The sequence below is a fragment of the Onychomys torridus genome, chromosome 4 (assembly GCF_903995425.1).
Source record: "Onychomys torridus chromosome 4, mOncTor1.1, whole genome shotgun sequence".
In the NCBI taxonomy this organism is placed as follows: domain Eukaryota; kingdom Metazoa; phylum Chordata; class Mammalia; order Rodentia; family Cricetidae; genus Onychomys; species Onychomys torridus.
In genome coordinates, this window is record NC_050446.1 from 120,647,170 (window position 1) to 120,660,643 (window position 13,474).

At 40.9% G+C, this 13,474-nt stretch overlaps 1 protein-coding gene across 2 annotated transcripts in view; it reads left to right on the forward strand.

Moving 5' to 3' along the window:
- Positions 1-13,474, forward strand: part of Chd6 (chromodomain helicase DNA binding protein 6) — a 125,146-nt gene that overhangs the window by 80,609 nt on the left and 31,063 nt on the right. For both annotated transcript variants that reach the window (XM_036185592.1, XM_036185593.1), the window contains exons 22-26: positions 204-363; positions 1,809-1,898; positions 2,893-2,996; positions 7,439-7,568; positions 9,443-9,503. In XM_036185592.1, the coding sequence (XP_036041485.1) occupies positions 204-363; positions 1,809-1,898; positions 2,893-2,996; positions 7,439-7,568; positions 9,443-9,503 (545 nt within the window). The remainder of the gene's footprint in view (positions 1-203; positions 364-1,808; positions 1,899-2,892; positions 2,997-7,438; positions 7,569-9,442; positions 9,504-13,474) is intronic.

Genomic DNA, 13,474 nt, shown 5'->3' on the forward strand with positions numbered 1-13,474 from the left:
AGAGCCCAAAAGGGACAGGCTGGGTTATTCCTCCCCGAGTCTCACAGGGCATTCATTAAATCTTCCTGACCACCTTACTTTCTGTGGCCTTGAGGAAGAGTTTGTCATGAGGGGCCCATCATGCTTTTTCTGCTCCCAGCCCAGATTAATGCCCATGGTAAAGCCCTTTTGGCTCATCCTATGTCATTATCTCTCCATTTCAGGGTTGTCTGCCCCAGTCCCCAGAGGGAGGAAAGGAAAAAAGACAAAAAACCAGCTCTTGCTCCCAGAACTGAAGAATGCAGACTGGCTAGCCACCTGCAACCCTGAGGTGGTCTTACATGATGATGGATACAAGAAACACCTCAAACAGCATTGCAACAAGTGAGTTAGCCTCTCCTGTTTCCCAAAGTTAGCCCTGCTCAAAGAGCCCAGATTTCTGGGATACCCACAGAGAGATCCTTCACACTCCATGCAAGGTCCGGAAAGAGGAGAGAGGATTTGGGATATAAACTGTCTGCATTCTCTTCATGCCCCTCCCCACCTCCTTCAGCAGTCTTCACTCCTACAGTACATTCTGTACCCAGAGGCTTCTAACCCAGCTTTCAAGAACCACTTAGAGCATCCTCTCTCTGCTTCTGAGCTGGGCCACAGGGCCATTTCTACTCAGATCTAATAGGAATTATACTTTATTTTGAAGCCTCTAAGTTGCATTCTTTTGAATAGCTCACACATACGCACATAAAAATTTTTTGTCAAAACAGTTTTTTCTCCCATTTAACTCCCCCATTTCATTTCCCAGAGACAGCTTGTTAGCTTGCTTTTTCAGAGACACTCTGTAATACTAGCATATGTAAATATACAACCTGCTTTTTCTTCCTTAGAATGATGCACATTATCCATAATATTTGTGACCCCTCTTGTCACACAAGTTGTCTAGAAGTCAGTTTCTCTATAAGTACTGCCTTTGTGTGTAGGCTTTTCCCTCAATGGCTAACCTTCAGTCTTGACTGGTATTACGAGTGAACTGCAAGTGTTCCCTGCAGACCTCTTTGCTGCTTAGCTTGAATATGAAGCATTTCTTTAGCAGTGGTGTTCTCCATTGCACCTCCCCATACTTCCATCCTGTGTTTGTGCATATTAGCCTGGCCTCAGCTGTCAGTTTCTCTTTCTGACTCTTTGTAATTGTTCTCATTTCACAGTGGACTTCTAGGTGCCTGTAGAGCATGATTGACTTGTTTACCTTGCTATATACCTTACAACATATAGCATGGTACAGAGTAGTAGTAGTTGACTAACATGTACTTAATTGCTTTGTCTGAAACACAACTGGTGCATTGCCATGGAGCCTGGGTGCAGAATCAAAGTGAATGAAGACCTCAGGAAAAGACTTAACTGCCATGAAAAATAAACACTTGCCCTTTAAGTATTTATCTCACTGTGTATATGTAAAACTATCTGAAATTAGTACCATTCAAACAGATTTCACTCTTTTGTAACTAGTAAACTTGGTAAATCAGCTCTACCTGTGGTCCTTGTGGCCAAATGAAAAGATTGGGGATAAGGAAGGTGTTGTTGACTGTCTCTGCCTTGACTTATGGCTCATAGGATGGTCTAGCAAGAAACTGGGAAAGTGGTTGTTTTCTTGAATAGCAAAGGGGTGATCCTAGTAATGTCTGGCATTGATAGCCTGGTGTCTTGTTCTTCTGTGTATTCTGGTATACCCCTTCATACTACTCAGAAATGCTTATCAGTGTTTCTGTCTTAGTTTGGTAATGTGTTCTCAGTCTTAGGTTTCAGAATTGTATTCATGTAATTATCTTTCATAGGGTGCTTCTGAGAGTGCGGATGCTGTACTACCTAAAAGCTGAAATACTGGGAGAAGCAGCTGATAAAGCATTTGAGGGAACTCCTGCCAGGTAAAACATTATCCATAGTTCTCAGAGTTAAATAATCTATGTAAATTGCCTGCTCATAGACTGGCCAGATCCAGCCTGTTGTTTCAAAATACTCATGTTTTTACCCTACCCAAGATAGCTACCTGGATACTAAACAGGTAGATAGAGAAGAAAGGGCTCCACTTTCTTTTCAATCAGTCACTGGTCCTGTTTAGGCTTAATGTGTAAACAACACCCATCCCAAAATGGTTGTTCATCCTTTGGCACTATGTAGGTAGACCTATGGGCTTCTGGGAAGCTGAGGCCAAAGAACACTAGCCTCATAGAGGGAGTTGGGCATGTCAAGGAATAGTCAGTCACAATAAGAATCCTAATGAACTCTTGTGAAATTCTACAGAGAAATCATCCCAGGCAGTGGGAAGAGGAGGGAGGAGCTATCCAGGTAGATAGATATTCCTTCATCCAAGCCCTGGAAACTTTTAAGATGAATGAAGGCAGTGAACTCTGGGTTCATGTGTTCCTCAGAACATAGACCGAAACCCAGAGGGGCTGATGGTAACAGACTTGCCAGTCCTGGCCTGTTCGTCAGTCCTGGCATGTGCACCTGAACATTATGCTCATCCTTTTGGCCTGAACAGTACAATGCATGATCAGTTTTGATCTAACAGAAAGGATTCAGTTATTTAGGGGGAAATGTTGCCTTTCTGTGACCAGAATATCCAAGACTTTTTGCTCTAGTTCTTAACTAAAGATACATATCAGAACTGCTTTACACACACAGTCCAGAGTCAGCTGATGATAGATTCTCCTGAGTCTCAAGTGGAGTCTGGGACCAAGAACCTCTGCCTAAATAGCTTTGTGAGAATAAGAGATACTGAGCTGCAGCCTTATGGATTGTCTATATTGTTACTTAAGCATTCAGTCAGGAATGTGGCTTCATACCAGGGTTGGCTCAGTAGCTTTCATGTTGTGTCTGGGTGGAAAGAACACTGACACCACACCCTTCTTTCCACAGGGAGCTGGATGTGCCTCTGCCTGACATTGACTATGTGGAGATCCCAGTGGATTGGTGGGATGCTGAGGCTGATAAGTCCCTTCTCATTGGTGTGTTCAAGCATGGTATGTTTTAGAAAATTGACCCTTTCCAGATCAGTTTCCCAGAAAGCTGATTCAACAAATCTTGACTAGGCTATACATATTCCTACAAACTCCTAACAATTCTGTCCTATAATTCTTAGAAAGCTGAACCTCACAGCTGCCCACCTGGAGTTTTGATCCGATGAATGTGTGACTCATAATAGTATTGTGAAAATATATTACTGAGAATCTTTTAAAAGGTAGCTGTAGTCACGAAGAATATACTTGATTTTATCCTCTTCACTTGGCTGTTTGTACTTAAGGTGGGACTGCATCCATCCCTTTCATTCGAGTGTAGAGGGTGCAGTTATGCATACTTGTGTACATGTCAAAGCCAAAGGAGATTGTTGGGTGTCTTCTCTGTCACTCTACAACTATTCCTTTGAGACAGTTTCTCTCACTAGACTTTTACATCTCATTTAGATGATAGTCAGCAAGCCCCGGGGACCTTCCTTTCTCCCCACCATCCCAGCACTGAGGTTATAATAGGCACATACATATATAGCCATGTTTGTTTTTCCACATGGATGTCAGAGATCCAAATGCATATCCTTATGCCCTTACAACAAGCACTCTTTCCAACTGTATTAGTTACTTTTCTGTTGCTCTAATAGAATACCCTGACAAAAAGTAGCGTGGGAGAAAGGCTTACAGTTTTTTGGGGAATACAGTCCATCATGGTAGGTAGGTCATGACAGCAGGAGTGTGAGGCTGGACTGGCAGTCAGGAAGCAGAACGATCACATTTCACCTACACATTGGAAGCAAAAACAGAGCAGGAAGTAGAGATCTAGGCTATAAAAATGTCAAAGCCTGGGTTAGGGATTTAGCTCAGTGATAGAGCGCTTGCTTACAAGGCCCTGGTTTCGATCCTCAGCTCAAAAAAAAAAAAAAAATGTCAAAGCCCACTACTAATGACATATTCAGACAGTACCACCAGCTAGAGACCCAAGTGTTCAAACAGGAGCCCATGGAGAGTGTTTCATATTCAAATCACACCACCAGCTGAGTTATCTTCTTAGACTCCTCTTGTTTGTTCTTAATGATCCTGTGTCTACCCTAGTGTGTAGCACATAGTAGGTGCCCCTGTTACATGAGTAGAGGAATTAGGGAATGAGGACAAGTACTGTGTTTTAGATCATTGTTGTGCAGAATGCTAAGGAGATTTGAAGAACTCTCTATTTGTAGTGTGTAACTGCCATCTTGGTGTAAAGATGTGCTCGGCAATCTTTAATTCTTTTCATTAACCAAGAAGTTAAAGAGAACTAACGTGTTTTTAATAGCTTGGAAAAATGGTAACAAGAACCCATCCTCACTTGTAAAACACTACCTAAGAGTCTGCTCCTACTTTCCATTGACTGGTAATTATTCCAGATCATTTACCTCAAAATGTGCACACTTCCTCCATGCCTTAGCTGAGGGTGCATTGTTGTGCTGTAATTTTTCATTTCCTAAGGTGTTATGGGTATGTCTCCAAACAACCTGCTGTGGTGCCACAGTTAGGTGAGAAGGTTCTGTCTTGGGGCGTCTCTAGTAGAATAGGCTGAGTCTTCACTTGGAACTCCATCCAGCCTGCAGTCAGAACTCTCTGTAGTAAGCCTCGTCTGCATAATGTCCCCGATAGTTCACATAGGCACTAAATGATGACTGCCCCTTTGAGACACCCTGGATACCTGAAGTCTTTCTCAAGATGAGGATTTGGTATTTCCAAACGTATTCTTAGAAACTTACTGGCAATGCGGCAGGCAGCCCCCACCTTCTCACTAACTGTCAGGTGGCTGTGCAGGTCTTTCTGGCCATTGCCATTCCAGTTTCTCTTCCAGGATCACTGTTAGGGTTTCTAGGAAACTGCATCAGTCTTCTCAGCCTTCTACCTAAGGAAGAAAGAAATACAGAGCCCAGCTCTAGATGTCAGATTCACACATGACAAGACCAGATACACAGTTTAGAAACTTACCCAGGTGGGCACATGGAAGACCCTAGCCTATCTGATTGCCATCATGTCACGCAGAGATCAGGGAGGCAGAATGCTTGTGGACAGTTAACCTCTCTCAATGGTAATGAGACAGACAATACAGGAAGGTTCTCACCATATCACTGTCTGATAAATCACCTCTTCGTGGGATCAGACCATGGCAGGGATCTCTTTAAGACAGGCATATTGGGGAAAGTTTAGTTTTGATGTAAGCTTCAACAGAGTAGAGCAAAATAATTATTCTTCCTTCACCAGTAACTGGAAGAAAAAGGATCTCAAAAAAAAAAAAAAAAAAAACAAAAACAGTTCATCTAGTCTTGTTGCTTATTGAGTGAGTATAGTGTCAGGCCCTGTATTAGATACAAAACTCAGAATGATGAGGAAGACCAAGATTCTATTTCTAGAGAACCCTAAGACTCCTCAGAGAGACTTGCAGTGGTCAGATCGCCATTGTAAAGAATAAATGAGCCGGGCAGTGGTGGTGCATGCCTTTAATCCCAGCACTCGGGAGGCAGAGCCGGGTGGATCTCTGTGAGTTCGAGGCCAGCCTGGTCTACAGAGTGAGTTCCAGGAAAGGTGCAAAGCTACACAGAGAAACCCTGTCTCAAACAACCAAAAAAAATAAAATAAAATAAAATAAATATGATAAAATAAACAACTAAAAGCAGAAAGCAGTGCAGTTTCTCACGGCAGGTGCTTCAGTGACAGTATATGAGCAGCTCCTGTCTCAGATGTCAAACAACCAAGTGCTCTGGGACTGGAGAAGTTAAAATGTGGGCTGCCCTTCCAGAAGTTAAAATGTGGGCTGCTCTTGCAGAAGACCTAAGTTCAGCTCCCAGGACCCACATTGTATGGACACCTCACAACTGCCTGTGACTCCAGCTCCAGATATACAGACACAAAATGAAAAGTAAAAAAATAAATTTTTACAAGATGAAAAAAAAAAAAGAAAAGATCAAATTCCTATAGTTTCTCATAGGGAAATACTAGGTGCTGCACTCTGGTGTAGGATACAGTGCAACACAAAACCAGGGCAGAGTGCCCCATCTGACAAAGCAGAGTCTCTTCTTAACAACTAAGCTGGTTCTCATTAGCATTCTGCATTTCTAGTACCTACCACAGGGTCTCAATACATGCTACAGAACCAGTGATTGATGGTGTCTGTGAGGAGAAACATCCTAAGAGTTTTCCCTTTCCTGAAAAAGTGTCTCCCAAAATAGTTTATTATGACAGTAGATTTAGGACTTTTACTTGAACAAGCCTTGTCTTTTTATGGAGATTACATTTTATTATATACTACCTTCAGAAGAACCCTACAACCCCCTCCCTTGCCCCCCAAAAAAGATTATGTTAGATTCAATAAAACACCACACATCCTCCTGCTTGGGTTTTCTCAAAAAGTACAATTTTGGGAGGCTGAAGAGATGGTTTATCGGATAAAGTGCCTTGCATGCACACATAGGGACATAAATTTGGATCCCCTCACATAAGCTCACCATGTTGGTGCACACCTGGAGCCTTGGCACTGGTGGTTTGAGGAAAGTGCCTGAGCTCTCTGGTCACCGTAGCTAGTTGGTGAGCTCCGGGTTCAGTGAGACCCTGTCTCTAACGACAGGGAGAGCAATAGAGGAAGACACTGGACATCAACTTCTAGTATCCACACGTAAACACATAAAGCATTTTCTTCCATTGTTTTGCCATTAAAGTCCATCTTCTGGGTCAAAATACTCCTTTTACTTTACTTTAAGCATGTGATGAGGAGCAATTCCAAAGCCCTGGCAAGTGTGTGTTAAGATTTTGTTGTACTGGGTTTGTAACACTGGACCAGGTCTGTTAACCCAGTTAAATAGTCATCATTGGGGGCTGGAGAGATGGCTCAGAGGTTAAGAGCACCTTCCAGAGGTTCTGAGTTCAATCCCCAGCACCCACATGGTAGCTCACAACCATCTATAATGAGATCTGGCACCCTCTTCTGTATACATAATAAATAAATAAATCTAATAAAAAAATAGTCATCATGGTCCAGTTCATAATTCAGCACTTACATACATCATTTTGTTCAGCTTCCTTTTCTAACTTGTGGGATAGAGTTGGACTATGTGAAAATAAGGCCATTTAGAACATAGCAGGGTGGCAGGGTTGAAGAATAAGAGGAAGAGGTTGTAAAGTAACTCAACTGTTTCCCTTTGCTATACAGAGCAGCAAACCAGTAAGAACAGTTCTACCCTACATCTGTGTACAGACACAACTTTTACACAATCTTCAGGTTTAGTAAAAAACTCCTCAGAAGTCTGCAGTAGCTGCAGAATCCTCCCCAGTTAGGAGGTCTCATAAGCTAGCATTAATCCTAAATAAACATTAAGTTTGTTTTGTCTTGGTTATCACTGAATAAAGGAGACTAAAATGGTGAGTTCTGACCTGACTACTCACACTTCTCATTGCCTGCTCAGGTTATGAGAGGTACAATGCCATGCGGGCTGATCCAGCACTGTGCTTCCTAGAGAAAGTCGGGATGCCTGATGAGAAGTCCCTGTCTGCAGAGCAGGGTGTTACAGATGGAACCTCAGACATTCCTGAAAGGTGAGAAGCCACATAGACTACTCCATTGTCATATGCCCTGTCATCAGCTTGTGTCTTAATCCACATATATCCAGGACTCTGTCTTTATGTATTCATTACTTTTCTCTTGCTGTGATGAGATACATGACCAAGAGCATTACAGAATAGTTTATTTTGTCTGAATATTCCAGAGAGAGAGAGAGAGAGAGAGAGAGAGAGAGAGAGCGAGCGCAAGCGCATAATGAGGGGGAAGACATGGCAGCAGGAGCAGGAAGCTGGTTGATCCCATTTCATGGCTACAGGAAGTGGAGCTTATCCCCAGTTATGTACTTCCTCTGCAGCAGGGCTCTACCTCTTAAGTTTCCTAAGCTTCCCAAACTGGGGAGTGAGTGTCCAGACATAAGCTTGTAAGGCACATTTCTCATTCAAACCTCCACAAGTTTCCCTCCCTGTCTGACATCTCTCTTAAGCCTTGTTGGACTGTGACCACGTCCTTCAAATTGCTTCTTTTGGTTCATCCTCCTATGCCTTATGCTTGTTCTTTGAACCAAATTCCAATTCCCATGCTTCATGGATTCCTCAGGCTGATTATCCTGCCTGCCTTGCTAACCAGTCTTCTCATGTCTGGCCAGAGGGCTTCCAGGGAAGAATTCATATTTTTTCTAGCCGGCACAAAAACTATGCAGGCACAGCAAGTACAGACTTCCTGATCATAAAGTTCCTCAGCTGACTGCTGGTATTATTCAAGGATCATATAACCCCTGGTTAGGCAGACTCAGAAGCCACTGTTTGAGGTTGTGGCCATTCAACATAGTGAAGGGTTGTATATAAAATATCGAAGCATTCTCTTTGGCTGATTTATTTATTGTTGGCATAATCTCCAAATGTGTAAGTTCTCAGGAAAATGAAAGTAATAGCTTAAACTTATAGATCTCCAAGATACACAAAGTTTTAGAAAGCAGCATTTCTCTCTTAGATGTGTGCTGTTGGCTTTGGCCAGATCTCTCTCCTCTGCTAAGGATGAGGTATAGATACTTCGAATTGCCCAGAATTGTTGTTAGACCTAGCCATGAGAGTATAGCACTGCCAGGAACTCCAGTGAACACTTTAGCTGTCTGAGGTTCTCTGCCCCAAAGGTGGATAGAATAATAAAAGCACATTTGGGGAGGTGTTGACAAAGACCCAGTGTGACTGGTCCTGGTGATAGTTAAAGAACTGGTTCCGGAAAAGCATGCCGTGGGTGAGGTACCTGTGTGTAGCTCAGAGCTGTTCTATTTGATGACTCTAGGGAAGCACCTAAGGGAGGAGCAGAGCAACTGACTGCTCTCCAGTTCAAGCATTGAAGAATCATGAAAGCAGACGTCAGCAGTAGTTAGGCTCACAGGAGACATGAAGCCACTGACCGAGTCACAAGTGTGACATCAGAGAAGACCAGCTGCCCTGCCCTCTCAGCAGTAGAGAGTTGTCTTCCCAGAAAGTGCCTTGTGGGAGTGGTCACCCTACTGTGCTTAGGGGTGGGCACTCGATTGGCAAAGCTGTGGGTCTGGACTAGAGTCTTCTCTTTCTCATGCAGTTCTTCGTGGGCTGTAATTACTTTTTCAGTAATAGTATCATTGTTAAACAGTCAGCCTCAGAGTGTGCCTGGTAGGTCACAAGGCTTCACCTTCATTTGAATGGAAGTCCTTGCTCACCTACCTTTGGTGGTAGTTGTTTCTTACTTGTTCTTAGTGTCTCTAAGGTTCTCTGAAAAGAAAGGGAAAGAAAATCTTAAGATTTTGAGTGCCTATGAGAATGATATCTACTAACCTTCCCTTTAGCAGTGATTTGGAGGGCTTTCTTACAAGCATCCTGATAGTAACATAACTCCTAAGTTGTATATAATTACTTTTATTTAGAGGCAACATAGATAAAGAAGACAGTGCTGAGGACAAGTTAGATGGTCTCCAGAAGCAAACGGTGAGTCAGATTTGCTGTACTGGTACTGCATGCTCTTTCATGCTGAGAGAGTACCTCATGGTTTGGGGAGTTGGATTGCACTGCTGCACTTGCCTTGTATCACCCCAGGGCTTGAGTATAGAAATCCCAGCCACACAGACTTGACTGCATTTGTATTCTAAAATTTTTTTCAGATAGCTACAAATTTAAGATATAGTTGTAAAATACAGTACAGAGAAACCCTGTGTGCCCTGTATCCAGTATCCCCATAGTAATATCTTGTAAGATCATGTTTATTTTAATATTCAGAATGGTGACATTGATAGATCCAAGGTACAGGGCATTTCTGTCACTTCAAAAGTCTTGTCACCATCTCATAATCATTTGACTTCCCCTTCCACCACATTTCAGTGCCTGGCAACCATTATTGATCCCTTTCATAACTTTGTCATTTTAAGGAGGGTCTATAAATGGAATCATGCAGTATGAACCTTTGACAGTTAGCTCTTATTATTTGTTATAATCTGAAAACTTACCTAGTTTATTGTCTGTTCCAACCATAGTTAGTCATTTTTTTGTTTTTATTTTTGGTTAGGGGCACGGGTGGTTAATGGATATGGCACTATTTATAGGATGTACATTTGTTTAAGAAGCTGCCCCTTTTTTTTTTTTCAGAATAGCTGTACCTTTTTTTTTTTTTTTTTTGCCCCTACTGGTAGTGATTAAGTGATCTGCTTTTTACACACCCTGCGTCCTGCATCCTGCATTTGATGTTGTCGTTTTTTTATGGATCCATTCTAATGCTTGTGTAGTAATAATGCCCTTGTACATTTCCCTAATGGCTAGTGATGCTAACTACGTCTTTGTGGTTTGTTCAGAAAAATGTTCTTTCATGTCCTTTGCTTGTGTTCTACTTTCATTGCTGTTTAGAGTTTGTGATGAATTCCAGATACTAGTCTTTTATCAGATAGGTGATTTGCAGATATTTTCTCCCATCTGGAGGTTTTGACATTTTATCCTTTCTATGTTGTTTTTAACATGGCAAGAAATTTTAATTTGAGGAAATGAGTTTCTCACTTTTGTTTTTGTGAGTTGTGTTTATGGTACCAGGTCTAAGAGCTCTTGCTACTGGACAGCCTAGAAAGTCTTCTTCCCCTTCCCTCCTCCACATTTTATAGTTTTACATAAAAGTCTGTGATCCATTTTCAGTTAATTCTAATTCCAATGATGAGAATTAGGTCAAGATTCTTCTTTAACCTGTTCACATCCCATTGTTCCAGAAGTGTTTGAAATACTCTTTCCTTCCATCAAAATCAAATTAATTTTGCGCCTGCGTGCAAGCATGGATGTGGGTGTGTGGGTGGGTGGGTGTGTTTTGAAACAGAGTTTCACTGTGTAGCCCTGGCTGTCCCAAAAGTCTCTTTGTAGACCCGACTGGTCTCAGAGTGCACCACCACCATCCAGCTTAACTAAATATCTTTAATTCTAATTTTAAAAAATAATTATACTGATTGTAGATTATTTTATAGGTCTCTTTATCAAAAATGAAGGACATTTCCATAATCCTGATTCCTGAGTTTTTATAATAAATGGAAGTTGAATTTTGTCATATGCTATTTTTACTGATAGATAAAAATGTTTGGTGGTGTGTTTTTTGTTTTGTTTTGTTTTTTCTTATTTGGCCTATCAATAAGGGGAATTACCATGATTAGTTGACAGATATTGAACCAACCTTGCAGCACTAGCATGAGTTCTGATCACAGTATATAATTCTTTTATATATTACTGAATTCTATTTGTTAATATTTTTCTTTTTTATATTGTGTGTGTGCATGTATGTTTTTTTTTTTTTTTCATGTGTGGAGGGGTGTATATGTATGTGGAGCCTGAGGCTGATGTCCAGAATCATTCTCTTGGTTTTTTGAGTCAAGGTTTCTCTGTGTAATCCTGGCTGTCCTGGAACTCACTCTATAGTCCAGGCTAGCCTCAAACTCAAGAGATCCACTTGCCTGTACCTCCTCAATGCTAGGATTAAAGGTGTAAGCTGCCACCATCCAGCCAGAATCGGTCTTAATTGTTCTCCCATATTCAGGGACTCTTCAAAGTCAGACCTCACCAATCTGGCTAGTCTCACTAACCATTTTGCTCTAGGGATCCCCTCTTTTGACGCTGGAATTATAGGCAGCCACATACACACTGTTTCTTCACACCTGTGCAAATGCTTTAACCACTGACCCGTCTCTCCAGTACCTTAACAGTGTTTTATTAAGAACTTTTCACATAGGCGCCCATGAAACATGAATGATCTTTGTCTAGTCTTCCATCAGGTCACATAGCTTTATGAAATGGGTTTTCCTCCTTTCTTCTGTTTTCCAATAGAAATTGTCTTAAATCATTACCAGTTCTTTTTTATTTTTTTAAGATTTACTTATTCATGTTTATGTTGTGTGTATATATGAGTGCCTCCATGTATTTATGTGTAATACATGCATGCCTGGAGCCCACAGAGGCCAAAAGAGGGCATCAGATCCCTTGAAACTAAAGTTACAGATAGTTTTGAACCACTCTGTGGGTGCTGAACCCTGGGTCTTCTGGAAGAGCTTTACCTTTTTGTTAATTCGTTTCTACTTTGATTCCACTCTGATCCAAGAGGAAATAAAGTGGTTTTTTAATTATTTTAAATTTATAAAAGAAGGATTTATCTTAGTATGTGTTCCATGGGCACTTGAAAAGAACATGTTATTCTGGTGGAATATATGTTGATTAAGAAGATTAATAGTGTTCAGAAGGTCTTCTGTGTATTTGTTAATTTGCTATTTAGTTATTTCATCAGGTCTTCTTGAAACTCTGTCTCAAACACCCCCACCCCACCCCAAAAAAAGGTGTGCATTTGTGTATTTCTCCTTTCAGGGTTGTCAGTCTTGTTGCACATTTTGCTCTTCTTTTGTTTCTTTTGGTTTGTTTGTTAGTTTTGTTTTCTGTAGTGCTTAGAATTAAACCCATGGCCGTCACAGTTTCCCTACCACTTTGCTGCATCTGCATCTTGACCGACGGCACATTGCAGTCCTGTTGTTTAGTACATGCATACTTAGCAATATGTTCTTAGTGACAGGGCTTTGTTTATTGTATGATGTTGCGCTTTGACTTGCATAATTTTATTGTTCCTAGGTATATATTATCTGATATTAACATAAATACCTAAATAAATTAACATAAATAAATACATAATTTAACATATTTTGGCTAATGTTTGGATAAAGTTGATATAAAATTGCCATTATTTTACTTCCAACTTGCCCTTATACTTGAAATGAGTGTCCTATGGATAACCTATTGTTAATGTTAAATGTTTTTAATGTACTGTTTCTCAATGTTTCTCTTTTAGTTGATGTATTTGTACTATTTCTATCCAGTGTGATTATACATATATCTTGGCCTATTACTTGTTTTGTCTTTTTTTATTGTTTTTGTTGTTGTTGCCTTCCTCTTGAATATTTTTTTCTTCCTCTTTTTGTTTGGTTTGTTTTGTTTTTTGAGACAGGGTTTCTCTGTAGCTTTGGCACCTTTCCTGGAACTCACTTTGTATCCCAGGCTGGCCTCAAACTCACAGAGATCTACCTGGCTCTGCCTCCTGAGTGCTGGGATTAAAAGCATGCACCACCCCACCACCCGGCTTGAACATTTTTTATTACTTATCTTTAGAGAAGCATCATTTAATAACAGGGATGTGTTGTGAGAAATATGTCATTGAGTGAGTACACATATCATAAAGCATTACACATGAAAAAGGTGTTGCTAAGTAATACAATTTTATTGGCACACTGTCCAAGATACAGCCCATTTTTACTACTGAAACATCCATCTGTAACCTAAAGCTACATGTTGATTTTATAGACTTATTGGTATTTTGTTACATAGGTAACATCACAGTCAGCAGCACCAAGTTTTCCCAACTCAAATGAAGTATAAAGATCTTCTTTGTCCTTTTACCC